A 21,353-nucleotide genomic window follows, 5' to 3' on the forward strand; every position below is an offset into this window, starting at 1 on the left:
CTGTACTTCCACGCCTAAAACTAAAAAGAATGTGTCCATGTAATGCTGCTTGAGCCAACAGGCAGACACTAGACAGCCTAAACAAAACCTAGGCAGATACCATCTTTGTAGTATGTAGCAGTTTGCTAGCTAGCTGCTAGTTAACTAACAACAACCCAAAATCTATCTAATGATAATGCTAATATACTTATATTATCTCTACAGGCAGCAAATCTACATTTATAAAACACATTTCATAATTACAATAATCCCACGGAATAACAGCATCACACTGTACAGCCTCACTAGCTAAATCTAACTCACTAGCAAGTTTATTAATCTTTAAAATTATTGATCTCAAGGATAAAACTGAAGTCGTTTGTATGCATTGCATTATATGTGCAACACTCCCCCGGAATGAACCTGATTTACCAACCTGTGTTACGGCACACACATGCTCCCTTGTGCAGCATGAATGGCTCACTGACTCAGCCCTATAGAAGCAATATTCTTATTGGTCCCACAGCACACTGCACGCCTTCATCATAACATTCCTGTTATAGAACAATGTCCGAGCGACTGACCAGCCGCTTGGTTCACCTGACGTGAACCCACCTCAGCACCTCCTGACTGAAGCACCTCCATGACGCCCCGGATTGCCCATTACCATAATCCACTGCGTATACGCCTGCTGAGGGATACATCCTCAAGGAGAGAAATAAACACCCTCATAATGTCGATGCCAGCTTGGAGTGTGAGCTTTGTTGGGAGATAACGGAGAACACGTGTGATACTGAACTTGTTCACTGATAAAATGGGCCATATTGGTATTTCACCTCCTCTGATTTGATAATGGGATACAAAGTTTATATATGCCAGACGTGCCCCAGCATTTTGTGCGGTCCATTTTTCATGCCGATGAAAACATCGCCAGAATGGCGCTGTCGGTTAGTAAAAACTGTAGTCATGATCGTTTGTTGAGTTTTTGATGCCTTGTAGTGTGTCTCCACACCAGAACAAACATGAAACTAGCATTAGCAACATGCCCTACTGCCTAGAGAAGGCTAGGCAGCCCTGCCGTGCAGATTTGTGTGCATCAGGAAAGGACTAGAGTGGCCCTGGGGACATTTATTATTGATAAGTCACAGGCAGAGGTGACTGTCTTCACACAGGGATACACTCCCTCCCTCCTGCTCCAACAAACACACCCTGCTGGAGTAAAGGCAGCACCCTACCACGTACACATGCATGGCACACATGCACACACACACCACCTAGCCACACATGACAGTCTTCCTGCCTGCCTAACATTCCTCTGTGTCCTGCTATACAGCCACACAGTCACTCACACCACCTACTCTATCAAGACCTCCTGGGAGTCCAACAATAAAGACCTACTGTGTGTGGTCATTTTTTTGAACCATGCATTTCACTTCTCCTACAGTATACTGTGTCTTGAAGACATGGCCTGTTGCAACAGTCACAGATTTTTGAAGCAAGGAAGACTAGCACAGGAAAAATAGTAAATTGCTTTTTTCCTGTGGTACAGTATTGTGCCCCAAGTACCCTTTATATATGGGCTAATGGAAAGATATGGGGAGGGGGAAATGGAGAGAAAGAGAGAGACAGAGAGAGAGGGTTAATGCTCTCTTCTCCAGTCTGATTCCTTAATTTCCCCTTTGCCACAACCTATTACAGTAAACAAGCAGCAAATAGCTTTTTAATGGATTCCCGAGCACTCAAGAAACTTGATACTTGCACCAAAGACCATTTATAGTTACAGTCAAAAGAGTCCTCTCTCTCCGTGTCTCTGTGTTAGTGTTCTGATACACTGGTCAAATCCAGTCTCCCTCAATAGAGAAATCACCAGAGGATCTGTCACTCCTACAAAATGCTCCAAAGAGTCTCTTTCCGTAGGCAGCACAGGCTTCTTCAAATTATTTCACTGAGAGGAACAAAACACAGCTAGTATAGACATAAGGCATGATGCATGATGACTTCTGCCTTCACCCATTTGTATGCAAACAGGCATTCACAGTGAAGACAACCATAAGTATCTCACTACTGGACATCAAAGTCCCATCCATTTAGCATGAACATGCAGGGGATCACAGACAGCATTGTGTATTATCCACTTGAACAGTACTAATATCACTCCTACTGCACTTTTATGGAAATGTTGTGCCTTCTGAAATAGATAACTAGACCTGCACCGGAACCAAAACTGTGGTACATGTAGCCTTAGGGGGACTTCAGATGTTTTCCGGGGGTAATTAGTCTGCATTGCATTGGTTTTAAGCAACATTTCATCAGTTTATTTATATATCAAAAAGAAAAATGTAGTTACAAAGTTTAAATCCTCTCATGTTCCCATGGATACTTAAAATGGACCAGAGAAGGTACAAATACTACCAATGTTTAGGGTCCTTACATATAATCACCACAGTGCAGCTTTTTAAGGCTTTCTGTCCCATCGACGTGAACTGCACTGGAAGGCTAAAATGTAAGGCTAAAATGTATGTTAACCTGTACCTTAGAGTTTGCTAGATATTAAGTCTGACAAGCAAAGAACTGAATTCTCTGAGTAATCTTTCCTCGATTTTGTTTTTCACGCTCTGACCGAAGCACCCGATGTTGCCATTTCTAGTGAATGGATAATATATTAACACTTGATTTATACCTCCCAGTTCCATTTTTTTTCTACACGAACACTCAAGTGTGTGCTGCTCCATATGAATCTGTTTCTGTCCATGTCATGTTCGCAGAATGCACTGTGAGGTTGGAGCCTCATGCCTGTAAACACAACACACTAGAACGAAGTTAAAACTGATATAGATCCAAATACTGCAGATTGTCACAACTTAGTGTACAAAAAGTAAGCCAGTATCGACAGAACAGCTTTAATAAATTGAGTAACAACACAATTTTTCAATACAATTTGCAACAAGCCACAGAGAGGACAGATGGAGGACTGTATTCTGGGCTTTCTGTGAGGGTTTTATAGCCTGAAGTACATTATGAAACCACAGAGGGACTTCAAATGAGCATAGCTTCTTGGTCATTAAAAACAAAATGAAGAGCTTTTCAACAGAGACAGGAATGAACAACATCACACTTTAAATGTATTGCAAAGTTACCCTTTAAGATTTACATTTGCAGGTAAAGGGCATTCTATGAATCCATAAAATGCTGATAGATGTGGATTGGTACTAAATGAGGTCAGGCAAGCACTTCTCACAGACACACAAGTGCTGTAACATGTCTCCTTTCTTTGGTTTCATCATAGCACAGACCCCTGAGGTAGGAAATCTCCTTGACTCGGCTGAGAAATGATTTATCTAGCAGCAAGTTGGCCAAAGTTTATAGTCCTCAAAACTATTCCCACCACTAACTACCTATAAACTTTCACTGACATTATATGGCCAATTAAGACATGGGATTGATGGAGGATGAGGATGAGAGGCAAGAGAAAAGAAGAAAAGTTTGTGATTAGTTCTGCACTGGGACCAAGTTGCCAGGCAGGGGTATCCCCCAACAGGCCTCAGGTCAAAGGTCATTGCAGGCAACCCACTATGTACTTACAGCCAGAGAGCTCTGACAGTAGTCATACTATAAGCCACTCTAACATCCCTCCATCCAGTGAAGGCATTTATACAAATGTTGGAGCCAGACACATCATGTCATTTAAAAATACCTCAAGTAAACTCGGTATGTGAATCATTAACACCTTATTCCTCTTTCTCAGGAATGATGGGAATCATGAATGTTGTGACAGGCTAAGGGTGTGGCCTTTAAATATAAATATAAATATTTAAAATTTCAAAACAGTAAGGAGACTTGCTCACTGTGCACATGTTCAGTGCAAAATGTGCAAAATAATTTTTAATATGAAAGCAGCATATTGATGACATACTGACCATAATCAGCATGACATACTAATCATAGCACAGCCTGTGCATTCCTTTGATTAATTACATGACAATCATTTGCATTGCTAAGCACTTTTCCTACTGGATTTTAATTGTGTTTGTCTCATCCTTAGAGGACCCCTTCAAAAATAAGACTCCTTCTTTCAAGAGGCTTTATCATATCCATACAGTTTATAACAATATCACAATGTAATTAAAAAGTAAATATCACTGATGTTCATATACAAGTCCAAAATAAGACATCCTAAAATTGTCAAATACATTTTAAAGTTTATCATGGAATTAATTCTTTTAAGTGAATAAAAATATATCTCAGACATTTAGACAGAGTGCTAATAGGACACCCTAGAATAATCACTTAATATACACCACAGAAAAGTACATTCTAACTATTTAGTCTGCATTCTGCATACAATCAACTTACAGAGACAATCGCTCTGCTTCCAAAAATTCATTATAAGTCTAAGGAAGTGGGACTTGGTGAGAATTTACAGAGTTGCTAGCAGATTACATCAGTGGTTTCAATAATATTTCCATTCTTTTATTAATGAGCATTGGAAAACAGTTGTGTTTTGTAGCGATTCTACTTTCTTGCTAGTGGCTAGTTGATGGTAGCACCAGCCTTCGAGGGTAGCGATCCTGCTGGGGATATATATATATATATACATATATACTGGCAAGATGGCTGTACAACACTCACTGAGAATAAACTAAATGGAAATTAGTATCACTTCCCTCATCAGCCTCCCATAAAGACAGGGAATGCAACAAGGTCTAGTGCAATGCCTGAAGGGGGGGGGGGGGGGGGCATGTAGGAGATTGCTCAGAGGGACATTTGAAGGGAAACAACCCAAATCTTCACTGGCCATGAACCCTTATTCTGAGAAATGACCCTTCTGGCTGTGGCACTTAATTGAGAAATGACCATTACTGTACATGTGCGCTTCATTTGGACTTGATTTGGACATTGTTTTAGAAATCTTTCCCAGCACAACTGGCCCTAGTGAATAGATTTATTGCTGTTTCCTTTTATGGTCTGGTGTACTTCTGCTTCATTAATGAAATAACTGGCTGGTGAGTTATCCTGGCCAGAAAGTTCAGGAAGTTATTCCCTACAGTGTTGTGTGTGTGTGTGTGTGTGTGTGTGTGTGTGTGTGTGTGTGTGTGTGTGTGTGTGTGTGTGTGTGTGTGTGTTTTTTTTTTTTTTTCTTTTTATTTTTTTTTCAATCTTCCCAGAATGTTCATTTCAGCTTTTGGAGGACATTCCCAGAATGGTTTTTTGGTTGCATTAATATTCAATGTGAATTCAATCTGAAGGTTTACAGAATTTTGTTGGTCCAGTTTTCTGGTTGTTCCAAGGATATTAGTCATGTTACATGTTAGTTACAAGTTACAAATCATGAAACGCATATTTATTTTGACAAATTATCATAGGAAAGTTTCATAAAATGATGGGGATAAAACATATTAAATGAAAATGTAAAAAAAAAATGGCAAAATGACCAAAATAAATAAAAATAACAACAGCAAAAAAAGTTTAAAATATATATAAATTTCAGCTATTGCTTCTCACAGTTATCATTGCCTGTCCTCGGGGCACTGAGGCCAACTTTGGATACTCTCTGCACTACAAAGGAATGTTATTGTAATCATGTTATTTAGAAAAGTAAACTATAGCACACTAAAGCATTACAAAACAAATGTTTAACAAGCACCCCAGGAGATCTGTACTTTACTGTTAAACAGTTAAACTATATTTAAATTAACACAATGCACACACACACACACAAAGGCTAGCTTGGGTTAGGGAAAGAATGACGAACCCAAGAAACCAATGAAATTGCATTTTATCTTTTTAACAACTGATTAATTTTATCAGCAGCTAACATAAGCTGACTTAGCCTATAAGTCAAATGGGGGCAAACCATTGTTCCATAGAATATATAGAAATGCCTCTGCTTCAGTTTTTTGGAGCTGAAGATGGTGTATTTTATCCTTTGTGCATGTGTGCATAGTTTTGCCTGCCTTGCCAAATGCCAGCCCAGAGACCATGAACTGTGTTTTGCTGTTTTCCATTTCCTGCTGTGTACCTGCTCTGTTGCACATGCATACCACAATACTGAACATTTATACTGTACTTCATATGTATATTTCTTACCTAGAAATATTTATTAGTATCTTATAAAGTTTTGACTTAAGCCTAAGTATGTCTAGCCTTTTGTTGAGAAAAATTTACTTCTATGCTTATGTTGGCTTATGTTCAGGAACATAAGCCAGCGGGATAAAATTCAATTCCTGAAAATCTGGTTTATGACAGGGTTTCCAGGAACACATTGTTTTGTGAAAGCAGGGGCTGTGTGTAAATGACTAAAAAATAACTTGATTTCCTCTTGATACATAATGCTGACCATTGTAAACATTCAATCTAATTTAAAAAAAGGATTTGCAAGGGAGATTCAGGGTGGGATGTCCTATCCTGAAACTAAAATAAAAATCATATCTAATAAACTGCATGCTTCACATCTTCACATCAATACATCACATCTGCATTCTACCACTATTGGCAGGTGATGACAGGAAATTGCAGTACATCCTCCTCCAGCTAATCATCTGATGATTAGCTGGAGGAGGATGTAAAGCTGGAGGAGGATCAGCAAAGTTGTGATATCTGTTGCGAAATCCAGTTGTTACAAAGCTGGTTACATTTTCCCCTACACCGATGCAAATCAAGTTCTGAGATATTTAGACAGACTTCTAGAATTGGGTCAAAGTATTCAGGGTTCAGTTTCAAAAATTACCATCAGCACTTTTTAGGAATATTGTTTTTCAGTTATTTTGTGAACCCAGCCTCGGGGATAGACATACATTCCCCCATTTGCCTCGGCACAGACAACTCCAGGTACAAAATCAATTTTAGGGTACTCTCCAGTTTCAGATATCAGTCCTCAAACCTCGGTCAAAACGACAACATCTCCTTTTCTTTCTAAAGCTCTGTGTTGGATCACTTTCTCCACTTTCTCATCCATATCTTGGACAATGCCCCCACACTTGGCCACCTGTAGTCCTTTCCAGCTCACGTTTACGTTGTCTACGTTGAGGAGACATCAGCAGTTAATCAGTTACACATGATAAATATGTAAAATGGGGTGAACTGTGGATGGAGCAAGCAGCAATGTCCTGCTACTTTGACAACGTAGAAATTTCTTCGATGGAGTAATCAAGCAATGTCCCATTAATCTGACAACACAGAAACTTCTGCAGCACGAATGGACATGGATATTTCATCCAACATGTTCCAAACTAAGGATTTAATTGATGAACTGGGTATGTTTCACTGTTTTGGATTTTTACTCTAAATTGTCCATATACTGACATGCTTACAAACATGATCTTCAAAGATGAACGAGTTTGTTGCATACACGGCTATCTGCCACTACTAATACATTTGTGGGTTTCTGGGGTCTGTTCTTTGCCTATGTTGAATTTTGTGTATGCACGCACCTTATTATTAACTCTTTTGTAGGCAGTATTTATTGACACACAGGCATTTGTATGTGTTTACCTTTTGGCACGAAACTGACCATTTGTACATGCTTTTAAATGACTTAATGTGTTCAAATGTTTTTAACTGTGTAGATAAGGCTTTGAAATGGTTCATTTGAAACTTTCGACAGCAGTTGTGTTGATCGGAGCATTTACTATTGGCAAACACGTTTCCAACATACTGCGACTGACACGTGCGTCAAATGTATAAATAGGTCATACCGTTGTTAGTGTTCACAATTATCATTACAAAACATGTTTTTTTTCTTGTTATTGGTTGCAAAGCACCTTGGAGCCTTTGAAAAATAAACATCATTATCAATAAAATTAATATTGCTCCTCCAGCTAATTTGACTGTGGTCTTCTTCAGTGGGCGAGTCAGTAATGCAGACCTGCAGCCTGCCAGTTAACCCTTTCGTCACCCACAGTAAAAACGGCACGCCGAAGCCCCTCTGTTCCCTACCTTAAGTTGCGGATACCCAGCTCAGCCTGCTCGTGTGTCTGCTCTCGAGGTCCCTGCTTTCTTCTGAGTGTCGGCGCGCTGATCTGGAAACGCCTGCTTCTCATTCCATCCCTGTGCTCCCAGGATCGCAAGCCTTGCCTCGCCGATCGCTGTTGAAACGCGGGGAGCTCAGCCGAAGGTTGACCGTAATAGAGCAAGTCGGAGCAGGAGCCGAACACGGGCTAAACGCCCTCTCGTATTTCGCTCATGTCAATAGACCGCCGTGCAATGCCGAACAACATTATAAACAGGAGAGGAAAGAGCGAACGAAAACAGAAGCGCGGTCTGACTTCAACCAAGGGGAGGACTCTGTTTATTTTCAGTTTTTTGCCTCAGTGCTGAACTATAAAAAATTAGCTGAAAAAGCAACAGAATCGTGTCATGCAAATGCGATCTTTGCAGACTACTATTTCCCCAAATCTGGTGTTTGTCTCCTTTTCCCATTTCTCCAGTCACCGCGTGGTTTTAACACACAACACACCAAATGTTCTCCCCTTACACACACACACACAGGCACATCAGCAGGGCACAGGATGTGATCCACTTGATCACACATCTGTTACATAATCCTCTTAAAATTGTAACTTGTAGATCCATTTATACAGTTAAGCTCTAGCTCTGCATTAACTGAAGGATATCCTTGTGGCAACTGCTTCTTCATTTTGAGACTCTTCCTTTTGTCTTTTGTTTCCATGTGTAAATATGTATGTATGTATGCTGTGCACATTTCAACAGTATGAATAAATTCCTACAGGTCTAATTGTACAGGGATGGATGGATGGGCTGCTCCTCTGCTGGCCCCTTCAAAATGATGGCAGTTTGAGCCAGCTCAGTGCTTGTCTCCATTAACATAACCTAATGTCACATCACTTCAGCTCAGCTGGGCAGGGGCACAAAGCTGGTTCATTCAAAGGTAATCATTTGTTGTTCCAGGGGGGTTAAGTGTGGCCTGGATTGAAAGCCTGCTGTCACTGCAAGTCTCCATGACTAGGACTTGTCATGACTTCTAATACAGCTATCAGCAATACAGCGTCCTTATAGGTAAAGCTGAAGCAAACCACTGTGAACTGGAAACAGAAATGTAAGGAAAATATAAAACAATAACATCATATGGCAAGAACAGCTTTATCTTACATGGAAGCAATTGCTGGCAATAGTTCTGGAATTCAGTTTATTAGCGTTAACAATGTTCATGCTGGTAGAGCATGATGGCCCACCCATATAAAACTACTGCACTACAAGTTCTACACTATACACTGCAAATACAAATTTCACAAAAAATTGCCTGAAGCATGCCATGCCAATATTCCCCTTCTCAGTGGCTCAGTTACATACACATATCCATGGATTATGCAGCATTTAACTTTTGAGCTCAAGAGCTCAAAGTCACTCAATAATTTGATTAGTTTGTGGATCTGTCTTTCAGCTCTTGTATTCATAAATGAATATATCTTTATGGTCATGTTTAATTTTCAGTCATGCATAGCTTTGCTATTTTCTTTGAAACTAAAATGAAGTTCTGTTTCTGTCAGTACTCAGTAGCCTCTGGATCAGACATCACATCCACTTAGTGTGGACTGTCTGCAGTCTTCAACAGATAGCTGATTCGAGTTGTAAGTAGCACAATAAGAATCATAATTTGCATGAACTACATTGCATTCTATTCGTCTGTGTTTGTCATAACTCAAATGGCACACACATACAGCAGTTTTAGCCAGTGGCCGGCCGGCAAACAGCATTATGTGTCCTTTCAAACAACGCATCAACCACAAAGTTGAATGTGTTCAGCGTCAGATTATTTATTTGTTAGACGGCGTCTTTTGAAAATATTCCCTCAGAAGCTCATGAACCCTGTGGCAGGAGTGGGAAAGTGGGAGGGGCCTCTGAGCCCCGCCTTCAGCACTACTATGTGCATGGACTGCTTGGCCACGCCCCCAAGCTGCCATCAGCTCCGCCCCACCTTCAGCTCAGCAGCACAGCTGGAGCAGTGAGGAGGAGGTGGGTAAACACTCACATTGCAATCTATTATTAACAGTATTCAACAGAAAGGAAGAGAAGGGAAAGTGCCAACATTAGCATATTTAGCTCTCCCAGGCAGTTAAACTAAGCTGATACAGTGCTTTGTATTTCTACTGATTAAGCACTTCTCAGCTCATTACTAAGTCCGTACTTGTATTGGTTTTAGTTTTCTCCTTATTTCCTTTGAATGTGTTTTGGTGCTTCATCCTGGCCTTGTTGCACTGTTCATTTTTAAATAGGAAAAAAAACAGAGCAGGTCTCTCCATTCCTGTGCTAATGGGCAAACGGGTCCTTATGAATGGCGATAAAACCAGCCAGCCCTGAGAGACACACTGATTGGTTTGAGTCTGCTCTCATGACCAACCAAAGCCAGATTTTCCATCCCTGCTCACTGCCAGCTGCCAGCTACCAACAGAAGCAACACATGCCTTGTATGATCAGTGCGACTGGGCCTTACACCTGCAGCGACTCCTTTCAATTACACACGTGCCTGCTCTGTGGTAACGCACAAGTGCACTGATGTACGGGATCCATGTCCTTCTGGAGGAGGCTCAGCCTGGCCCTTTTACAGCAAGCCTTGCCACCACTGCCCAGTGTTTAAGAGCTTGGCACATGGACAAATTTGTCCCCTCAGCCAGTGGAACATGCTGATGGTGGAATTAGAGGCTGTCGTAAGCTTTACTGTACCATTGCCCAACCCCTGTGAGTTTCAGCAAGTCCCAGCACAACAACAATTAAGCCTCCATCTGGTTCCCAGCGCACTATCCCAGAAGCCCCCTGTGCGGGGCAAGCGTAGCAGCGAGGTTAATTGCACAGATGTTTTGGGCCATTAGGCTGTTCCTCTGCAATGATAGCTGCCAGTGCTGTAACTGTAATTATAAAGAGCTCCTCTGTGACACAGGGCCGTGCCCCTCGATACCCTCTGGCTATTTGAGGGAGATGATGCGTTTCCCTGCTGGCCACTGCTGATAATTACCTGCCTGAGCACCCCCCCGTCCTCTCCCCTCACCTCTCTCTGTCTGCCCAGCAGACTGGAAACACTGTACACCTCTCCCAGACATAATTAATCAAACACAGGGCAAACAGCCACGGGTGACCTGGCAAAGAAAAGCAGTAAAGGCTGAATTCCAAAGCCGGGTGGTGCTTAGGAAACAGCATCGTTATCCGCTGGGATAGTTACCCACAAAAACAAAGACCGTTCGGTTCTCCTCAACAGCTCGTTAGCACAACTTTATTGTTGTGTCTTAGGGACTATGTGGAGCCCGTGTTGAAATACGCAGATATAACTGCCGTGCTCTGGAGGCCCCGCAGTACTGTGTGTTTTGCAAAGAGTACACACTTCCTGGACTTTTCTCGCCAGAGAAATGCAACATTGCTCCCTCACGTGTACTGTATTTCGAACACATCAGCCTTCACGCTGCAGGTATCTGAACAGCAGCATTGCCAAGGCATTGGGGATGCACGTGGAGACTACAAAGTGAATATGCCCTAGAAAAGTAGTCACAAGAGCCTGGCAATTAGCAGCAGGTGTATGACAGGTGCTTAAATCAGGCACAGCTGTTGATGGCCCGACAAACAATACCCACTATTCCACGCTTGACCCCTCTCTCCTCTCTTTGACCCTAGCGCACGTCCCTAAATGTGGACCCCGGGGAAGTCGCTGGCCTCTCCGCAGGGTTCCGGCTCTCCTCTCCTCCCTGAGGCGCCCCGTCCCGTGCTGGCACAGCTGTTTGCAGATGCTGGAGACGCCTCACGTGGCAGACAGAGCTCGGTTCACACCCACACGAGTGCTCGGGCGAGCCAAATATAGCACAACAGCAACGGCATCATTTTCCTCTCGCCTCTCCTTCCTCCTCTGTGCCTCCCATCCTCCCCCCACACCCCCAACATGCACACACATGCACACACACCCCAATCCCCCATATCTTCTGTCTCCTCCCATCATTTTCAGTTGAACCCCTTGTTTAGAATATATGCCATAGATATAATTTTAATATCAAAGCATGCCTGACATGCCTGGAGTTTCCAGACAAAAAAAGAGAAGAAACAAAACACAGAACTCACAAATGAGAAAGAGAGCTGCCCTGTAACACTGGCTGGGGAATATGCTGCCTATTTTCCACTTCCTGGTAACCTTATGAGGGATGTCACCATTCAAGTGAATCGTACATTTCCTCCATTTTCATTGCATATTCCAATGCACCTTCAAACAGTTACAGATACTAATGTAGCTATAAACATACTTCTCAACATTAACTTTTTAGGCATGCATATTTTAGATACATAAAGTATATGGGATTTGGATGTCAGTTAAATATTTTGCGGTGTCAGCTTGAGTAATTGATCCTTCCTGACAGACTGTGACACTGTGACTCCAGCTGTAGCACGAGAACCATGTTACCTTGGTGGGAGAGGTGATTGAGCACAGGTGACAAGGTGACTTCACTGGGTGAAAATCAAGAAGGAGAAGTACAGAAAGGAACCATTATGCCCCCCACTTTCTGATGTCAACCAGACCACTGCCCCATTACTTATGGGGCTGAATTTAGCTGCAATGCCTTGCAAAGTCAGAGGTTGCCAGCTGTGAACCCCCAAGGTGAAAAATAGAAGTGAGAGGACTGGGTCCAACCGGTGGCACAAGGTTGATGCTCTCCTGATAAGCAGAGCATCTTCCTCACTGGTTTGCCTTCTTGATTTTCATTGCACTTGATATTCAACAGGTAAAATGACTTCATCACCTCTGCCCAGTCCCCTTTGTCCAATGAGGTGATATAGCGCTGATGTGAAAAATCTAAGTCACTTAATCAAACTGATGGCGATAGCATTTGACCAATACACAAAATCCTTACATGTTAATAATGTATGTGTATTATTAAAAAATGTGCATACACAGAGACAGAGAGAGGCCTTGTTCTTTATGATCTCTGTGTATAGATTAAGACAGATAGACACAGAGTGAGGTCTTACTGTTGATGTTCAGTGTGTATCTTAAGACAGACAGAGACAGAGAGCGGTCTTGTTATTAGTGTTCAGTGTGTATCGTAAGACAGACAGAGACAAAGAGAAATCTTGTTTTTGGTGCTCTGTGTGTGCATCTTAAGACAGATAGAGACACAGGTAGAGGTCTTGTATTTTATGCTCAGTGTATGTAGATTAAGATAGAGAAAGAGAGAAATCTTGCTCTTGGTGCTCCGTGCGTGCATCTTAAGACAGATACAGACACAGAGAGGTCTTGTTCTTGGTGCAGTAGGGGATGCTGCTAGCCTATCTTTGGCTCTTTACAGGAAGCTCAGCCCTGATTCTGTCAGCTCTAAATAACACAGCCTGAGACAAAGCGTGCCGCATGGTGAGAGAGGGGAAAGAACCTGAGAGGGAAGGGCTGCTTTCACTCTTTAAGGCCCCTGTCAATGCCTCTTAACCTCTCCCCCTCTCTCACCTGGAGATGTGTCCTTACCTGACTGGAACTGGTACCTGGGAGCCTGCTTCCAAACATGCAACTCATAATGAACCTTTGAGCTTTTCTGAGCTCCATTTTTTTTTTGGTCACATTATAGAAGCCTCCATTGATAAGTATTGCCCTTTCCTCTATAAACTTGATTGGTTGCTAGTAGCTTGCCCATGCTTTGCATGCAGTTTATCGCTGACATATTGAAGATATGTTGTCATATTTTCCATTTTTCTGCCATTTTACAGATGTAAATGTAGACAGCAGTGTCACATTATGCCACACTGGTGTTTGCTTGTGACATTTCCTTACAATAGTATTACAACACGTCACAGTGGCATTACAGTCCATTATGTTACAGTAGTACTACATGTGTGACAATACGTTACAGTAGCATTACACTATGTTACAGTAGTGGTCCATGCATGATGTTATGTGTGCAAATGTGAACTGCAAATCGGCCATGCAACTCTAGATCAAAATACACGAGATTGAGTCCCTCTGACAGATGACATGACCCCTCGCAGTATGCACTGACAGTACGGCTCTCACAATCAAATCATTGGAACGGCATCTCCCCCTCTCTTTGCTACAGCAAACAGCGAGGCATTATATAATGCAGCGGTGCAGAAAGACACAGCCTCCTAAGAGGCAATCCGACTCAGCCTGGATCACAATAACTCCCACTCCCTGCCGCTTCCCTGGACTGCGCCTCGTTCTGTTGCATTAAACACACCCACACACAGCGGAGAGAGCCTGCCGCAGACCAGAGCGCATCGCCGCTAACGGCTCCGGCGGCGCGAGGCGAGGAGAGGAGGGAGGGGGCGCTGCGTGCCAGCGCGCGCCGAACCCACGCCCTCTCCCTCTCCCTCTCCTCTCCCTCTCCTCTCCTCTCCTCTGCCGCCAAGCCAGCCCCGCACCGCAGAAAGAGCGCAACATGCAACTCACCAGCTCCACGTCCTCAGCTCCATGGAGGTACAAATGATTATACATAGGGATCCCGTATCAGAGAGGGAAGGGGCGGGGCGTGTGCGCTCCTGTGTGTGCGTGTGTGTGTGTGCGTGTGTGTGTTTATAGCAGTTTCAATCACACTTACAAAAAGGCTAACACACATGCATGCACGCTTACACACACACACACACACACACACACACACACACACATACACACACACACAGGAGTTTGCACACCCCACCCCTTGCCTCTATATAAAGAATTTAGAGGAACAGTGGGCGAGAGTAGCCAAGGTTTACTTTTACCCCCTGCTTCAGTCTTAACTGTTTAAGGGGAAAGATTTGCTCATGTGGAGCAGGAACACAATAAACAGCAGAACACAGAAATAGACAGTGGTGTATAGATTTTCTCTCCATTCTACAGTGCCATCAAGAAGCTGAGAACAAAAGCATCTCTCCTCCCTCAACACCCCCCCTTACCTCCCCCCCAACCACCCCAACCTCCCCCTCCTTACAAGCCCAATGCTCATTTATCACACGGGCGCACGTGAGCACACACACACACACACGTACACACACACGCACACACGCACACACACACACACACACTCACATACACACTCTCTCTCTCACACACACACACACACACACACAAACTCACATACACACTCACACACAAACACACACACACACAAACACACACACACACCCCTCCCCTCAACCTCCTCTTCCCTGGATTCTCAGTGAGTCAGTGCAGTGCTGTCTGTTGATAGGTGGAGAGGCTCCATTCCAAGTTAGGCTCTGAGGAATAGAATTACACACACACACACACACACACTACAGTGAGAGGAGACAACTATGGTTATGGGGAAGAGAGGGGTCTGACTGTATGCAAATGAGTCACTGGGAATACTGCAGGCTACTTTGCTTCATTCCTCAATGACTGACTTGACAGGCGGGTTTATGAATCACGCTGAGCATGTTCTGTAGATGTTTAGAGATGATTTCACTAGTTCAGCTCTATAATCACTCAACTGTATTCAGTAATTGTTTGCCTGGCTGCGTTGAGCCCCTAAGAACACCATGCAAGGAAAGCTTTAAAATGGCCTGTACTCCACTGTATCCATGGTGAAAATGACCACTGTTTTGGTAAGAAGTGTTTCCCAAACATGTTGTGTAGTGCAGGATCTGAAGCTGCTGTACATGCAGCAAAATTTACCATGCAATGCAAAAGTTGATCAAATTGAACCAAAAATGTGTTGTATTAAGTTCTAATATTAGTTAAATACTGTTTACATACACTTTGAATTTTAAGCTGTTATAACTATTTATTTTCCCTTTAATTATTTATTTGCCTTTGAGCATGTTTAAGTTGTGTTATTCTATGGGTTAGCGTATCGTTAGCACACAGAAACACTTGTGCTATTCTGAAGGTGCCAGAGTGTTGCTAAATGCTGGTAAATGTTAAGAGAGCAAATGATCAGACAGGAAGAATGTAGGGGCACAAGACTAGGCACACAAAAAAGATTCAAAATGTTTCCACATACCAAATGCCAAGGGTGACTTTTACTACATACAGTGGCAACACAGACTATTATAGGTAAGTGCTGAACTATGCTGAAAGCACTTAAGTGCAGCAGCTCTTTCAAACAGATAAAAAAATATTCAATTTCAAGACCCCCCCTCCCCAAATCAGTTTGCATTACCTGTGAAAACAGAATGTAAACTGCAGCACATTTACCTTAAAATAACTAGTGGTGGGCTCTAGCAAAATGAAACAAAGCTAAACAACAATTCAGACGCTGCCACCGCTCACCAACAGAAATGCTGCAGTACCTCTGTCAAATTGCAAATAAATATGTACCTCTACTTATACACACTTAACTTATATTCCAAACAAAGATTCAGCAGAGGAATTTTCATTAACCGAACCTAGACAAACCAGTCACACTTTTTTTACCAGGGTCTTATAGCATAAAAATAGCTGGGGTAACCAAAAAGCACTATTGTCCTTTTATTTTAAAGCTTTCAAAACAAAGCCAAGAATGTGATGGTTGTAACAGGGATATATTATTAACTGTGACAATATATGAAAGATAATGTTTTCATTGTGATAATTCTGAAATTGTTTCCCTTGTTGGAATGGGATGATGACACCAAATCAAAAATGAATGTTAAATTGTAAAAGACATTTTAATATTTGCCTCTTAGAAAGCATAAAAAGTGTTTTTTGAATGAAAAACTCATTTTTCGTAAGAGACAAATAAAATTTTAAAGGTTACAGTTGACAAAAATGACTTAGGTGCTGTGGAACAGAATGTAGGAGGTATAAAATTTAGATTGTAATATCTGAATGACTGACCAACACAGGAAGTGAATAACTTCAAACTGATAAACACTCTGCAGGTCATTAAAACCCTTTATTATTCATCCTTAGTCTGTGTAGACTCTATAAAAATATATGACTATGATTTTTTTGTCTCTCAGTGTATATTATAGAAACCAGCTCAAGTGATTTACAAATGTATCCTTAAACTCATGCAATAACATGTCAACATAACATGTCATATAGGCATCATCAATATGAAATCCTCTTAACATTGCTCAACAATCCGTAAGGATTACAGGTCTCATTGCATGTGCACTTTTAGTTGTGGTCTTTTCAGTGTATTGATCAATAAACAGCCAATGTGATTGCATGAGCCATTTTAATCTGATGCTATGCTATGCAAAATGTTTTGTGCTAATGCTATTCTATGTGATGCTATGTGCTTTGTGACCATAACACTCAAATCTTGATTTGGAGCCTTTTTTCACCACGCCCATTTGGGTTTGACATGATACAGATGCTGCACTTTTTAACATTGCTTCTGGAGACTTTAAAGAGGTTAAAGTATCACATATTCAAAAGTACACATCAAACTTCCTGAAATTTTACCATTTTACAGGGAGGAATCGTGGAGCTTCCTGTTTTTCCTCTGTTTATTAAATTTTATTCTGCATATTTCCTCACATCTCTGTGATTTTCAGTCCTTTTTTGTGATGTTTGTGGCACTGGCTACACCACGCAACGATTGTGCGTTTCAACAAACACTTGATGACTCTTAAGCCACAATCAATGGTGTCACTTCCTCCCAAGAACCTTAGCCATTGCAGATTTTGTTACACAGAATGTTCCTAAATGTCACTTTGATTTCCTCTGCACTCCCCCTCCTCAACTAGCCACCAAAGGTTTTGTTGTCATTGGCTTTCCCTCCATTCTGTTTTCAGTACCGTCTTGGGCATGAAAGAGCTGAGTGGACCAGGTTCTGCTGGGGGACACTGACTTGCTCCATTCCTATTAAGTCATAACTCGCCCCCCCATCTCTCTCACCATATTTCCTCTCTGCTCTACACCCATGCCTGTCGCAGAAGCTGCTTGTTAAAATATGATATGAAAATATCATCTTGGTCTCATGTTAATGCTGTGTTAATGATGAAATTAAGAACTAGCCCATTTCAAATGCAGCTGTTTATAGCTGTTCTCAGATTGCAATATAGACTCTTGGAATTTCACTGCCTTTCCCAAATCCAGCTCCAGCTTCCAGTATCTTGCAATAAACAACTCCAACCTCCACGCCCTCTCTTCCCCTTTTTTGCTCTTTCTTGCACTTCCAACTACCATTAATTCCTTCACCCTCCCTTGTTGAAGTCTTTACTCTGGGTCTCCTGGGTAGCTGTCAGTGGCCGAAATCCTTGGTCATGCCTCCACATACACAGTCCATGCTAAGAAGGGGGTGTAAGCTTGCATGTTTGCTGTGCCATCAGCATTTCATGTGTTTTTGTTCACCAGTTGGCCTCTGATTCACTGATGTTAGTCGCCAGTCACATGCTGATTGGATTACACATCCCATCCTACTTCCTCCTCCACGAGAGCCATTAGGGTCACTCATGCTAACCCCGTCCCAGCTCCTGGTGTCCCCATTCCCACAGCTGAAGATGACCCTCTACTCCGCACATATGGATGCACATATGCAACACAGAGGAATCACAGCCAACATCACTGTTTTTGTATGCATCCCGATATGAACACTGTAAGAATATATGTAAGAAAATTCAAGTAACATAATTTTAAGGCATGTTTTTTAGAGAAAAAAAAATAGCGAACATGCATTAAAATTGTTACAAATTCAACTGTTTTACTGCACTGGCAGTTATTTATGAAGCAAGTAAAACTTCCTCAAAACAACTCATTAAGTATTACATGCACAGGACTTGAGTAACTTTATCTCATTTAAAGAATTATCAGATTGTTAGACAATTAAAAAACGATATTATAATACTCGACAAGATTTCATTTTATAGCAGTGTGTGACTCAACTAGTGCAATTCTGCTTGATCATGCAAATCCACCTCCTTGGGAGAGGGCTGCCAATCAAATGCCTGTGATCACACAGGAGTCACATTACCGCGGTGATTCATGTCCTGGAGTACAGAGGAATGCTGTGAGTGTATGTACTGGGCCGAATCACTTTATAGCCCCATTCTTTGTAAAAACATGGAGGAAGACTCCCACCCACTTTCTGCCTAACATCAACACAGTGTCCTCTCCGGCCATTCAGCCATAGTCACTGGAATATCACCATAGCAGCTCAGTCTTAACAGAGACCAGCGTTGATATGTCTTCACCTCGGGCAACTTCCAATCCTCCTCTTCCCCCTTCCCCCTGTCCCTTTCACTAGGGGCCCCCTCTCAATGTGATAAATTGCTGACATCACTGACTGGGTCACTTGAGTAAGCGGATGGGGGTCATTATCTATGAACAACAACATTCTGTCACAGACCTGCTTGAGAAAGTGACTGCTGCTCAAAAGGTTTATGCGTTTGGCCATCTGTCCCTGAAAGCATTTTTTGGAAAAAGAAAAAAATAAACATTTTTAGATGCAAGGAAATACTAAGCTAAGCCACCAATACCTGGCCAACGTGGAGTATCTCGTGAGCCTCCATGTGCCCAGTTAACTTATTCTTATTAATGAATCATCTATAGACAGGACTATCTGTGCAATCCATCCCTATGAGCTCCCTATTTACAGGATCAAATTCACCACTGCAAGTAAAAGGAGGCCTGAAGCTGTGCACACTAAACCTAATCCATTCGAAGATGTCCCTGTGGCTCAGTTCTCATTCATCATTCCTGGGTCAATGTTCAGTCAATTCTTAGTGCTCGTTTGCCTTTCAGGGTCAGTTCTCAAGTATCGTCCAGATTTCTGAAATGACAGTTTGACGCACAGTGTTTGCTGACAGAAATTCTATGGACAAAGGCGTTAGCAGTAGGGCGCTCATCACCTTTAGTTTCAGCAGTACTGTGCAGCTTCAGTGGTGGTGTGTACACAGAGTTCTAATTTTGTGTTTGTGGATGTATATTTTCCTAACCCCACTGCCTGCTAATGCCATTAGCCCTCCAGGTAGGTTGAAGGTTTGCCGTTTGCCCTCAGGTAAATTGACTTTGACACACCTGCCTGCAGTGAGAACTCTCTCCTGGGAGGAGAAGGAGAGGACGCCAAGGTAAGCTTAATGGTGCATGCTGAGGATCAATCTGCTAAAAAGTGATGTCACTGCAATAAGAAACTAAATGCTCATGTTCAAAAAGCCCATGCAATTTTGAAAAAAAAAAAGAAACATATTTATCCATTTTTCATCGACCATAGTTTTAATATCTGTAAAGGAGTTAGCCAATGTTCCTTAGGTGTAGCTTAGGTGCAGCTGCCATAATTCAGTTAAACACCTACACATACAATAAATATTGATTTTAAATGAAGTTGAAGAGTACCATTATTATTAATGGTGAAATCATGATCTTCAGCTAAATAGGCATTTAACAGTTAATTAATTCAACAATTAAACTATCAAACACTCAGTTTTTGGGGTAGAGGTGAAGGCTCTTCTTCACACTTTTAGACAGAAATTATGACATGAATTACCTGATTTGCTCAATTGTTTATGCCTACAATTTACAATATTGGATGGAAGTCTGAAAACACTGAACCTTGCCTGACATTGCTTATCCTTCCAAAGATAAAAAATATATACATAATCAAATTAATGTGCAACAAAATTTGAATTCCTTCCAACTCTTACTATCAATAAGAAGATCAAAATGCTCAGAATCCTTTAACCTCTTGGTTCAGGGTGTACGGTATCATATTAAGGATGGTTGTTCAATAGGGAATCACAAAGACAAGGGCTGTCAGCTGCTCAGTAAATTTCATTGTATTGGTTGCAGCACTAATATGTATTCATACTGTGCAGAACATCACAGTGAAATATACCAAAACAACTTGGCGCTAACTGAAGAGCACAGCCTTAACCACAATGTCCGAGATTGCAAACAGTGACACAGTCAAGCCAGCAGAGGGGGCTGGAGCTGCAGCGAGTGTTACCAAAAGCTCGCCATTCCCCTCAGTACACTTTGAGCAGATTTTCAGATCTTCACTGCTCTTCAAGCTAACATTTAGCCTCTGAGATAGTTTTGCCTCTGTGAGGGTCTCCACAGATTTTATCCCCACCAGCCTAAATACAGCAGTGCACTACAGAAATTCAAGAAGAATACACAAGATGAACAGGTCAGAGACTCAGAGAAAGATTCACATTAGCCAAAGACAAGCAGATAAGAGCAGGAGAGGTGGTAAAAAAAACAGGAATGGCATGCTGGGAAGAGGGAGGGCTGAGAAAGGCCTACACCCATCTACAGATGTGGCAGATGCCAGAGAAGGGGAGTGAAGAGACAGAGATAGAGAGAGAGGTAGAGGGAACGGGAGAGAGGGCTAGCGAGAGCTTGGGTAGAGTAGAGAGAGTGTGAGAGAGGAAGGGAGGGATGTAGGGAGAGCACCGAAGCCCTACCTCACTGATGAGGAACGTGTTGCTGGAGTCGGAGGTGGACATGGGACCCTAGCCCTGCTTCCTTTCGGAGCCCTCCATTTCACAGAGCCAGGGAAGCTCCCTGC

The 21,353-nt window shown here is 42.2% G+C and overlaps 1 protein-coding gene across 3 annotated transcripts in view; it reads right to left on the minus strand.

The window, feature by feature from the left end:
- Positions 1-21,353, minus strand: part of cacnb3a (calcium channel, voltage-dependent, beta 3a) — a 54,304-nt gene that overhangs the window by 11,337 nt on the left and 21,614 nt on the right. Inside the window, exon 1 of one of the 3 annotated variants that reach the window (XM_036531366.1) lies at positions 14,366-14,421. The exons of the other annotated variants lie outside the window; for them this stretch is intronic. Coding sequence (XP_036387259.1) covers positions 14,366-14,410 — 45 coding nt within the window. The 5' untranslated portion in view covers positions 14,411-14,421. Of the gene's footprint in view, positions 1-14,365; positions 14,422-21,353 lie in introns of those variants that run through there. 3 annotated transcript variants of the gene reach the window in all.

This window comes from Megalops cyprinoides, chromosome 6 (assembly GCF_013368585.1).
Source record: "Megalops cyprinoides isolate fMegCyp1 chromosome 6, fMegCyp1.pri, whole genome shotgun sequence".
Classification (NCBI taxonomy): domain Eukaryota; kingdom Metazoa; phylum Chordata; class Actinopteri; order Elopiformes; family Megalopidae; genus Megalops; species Megalops cyprinoides.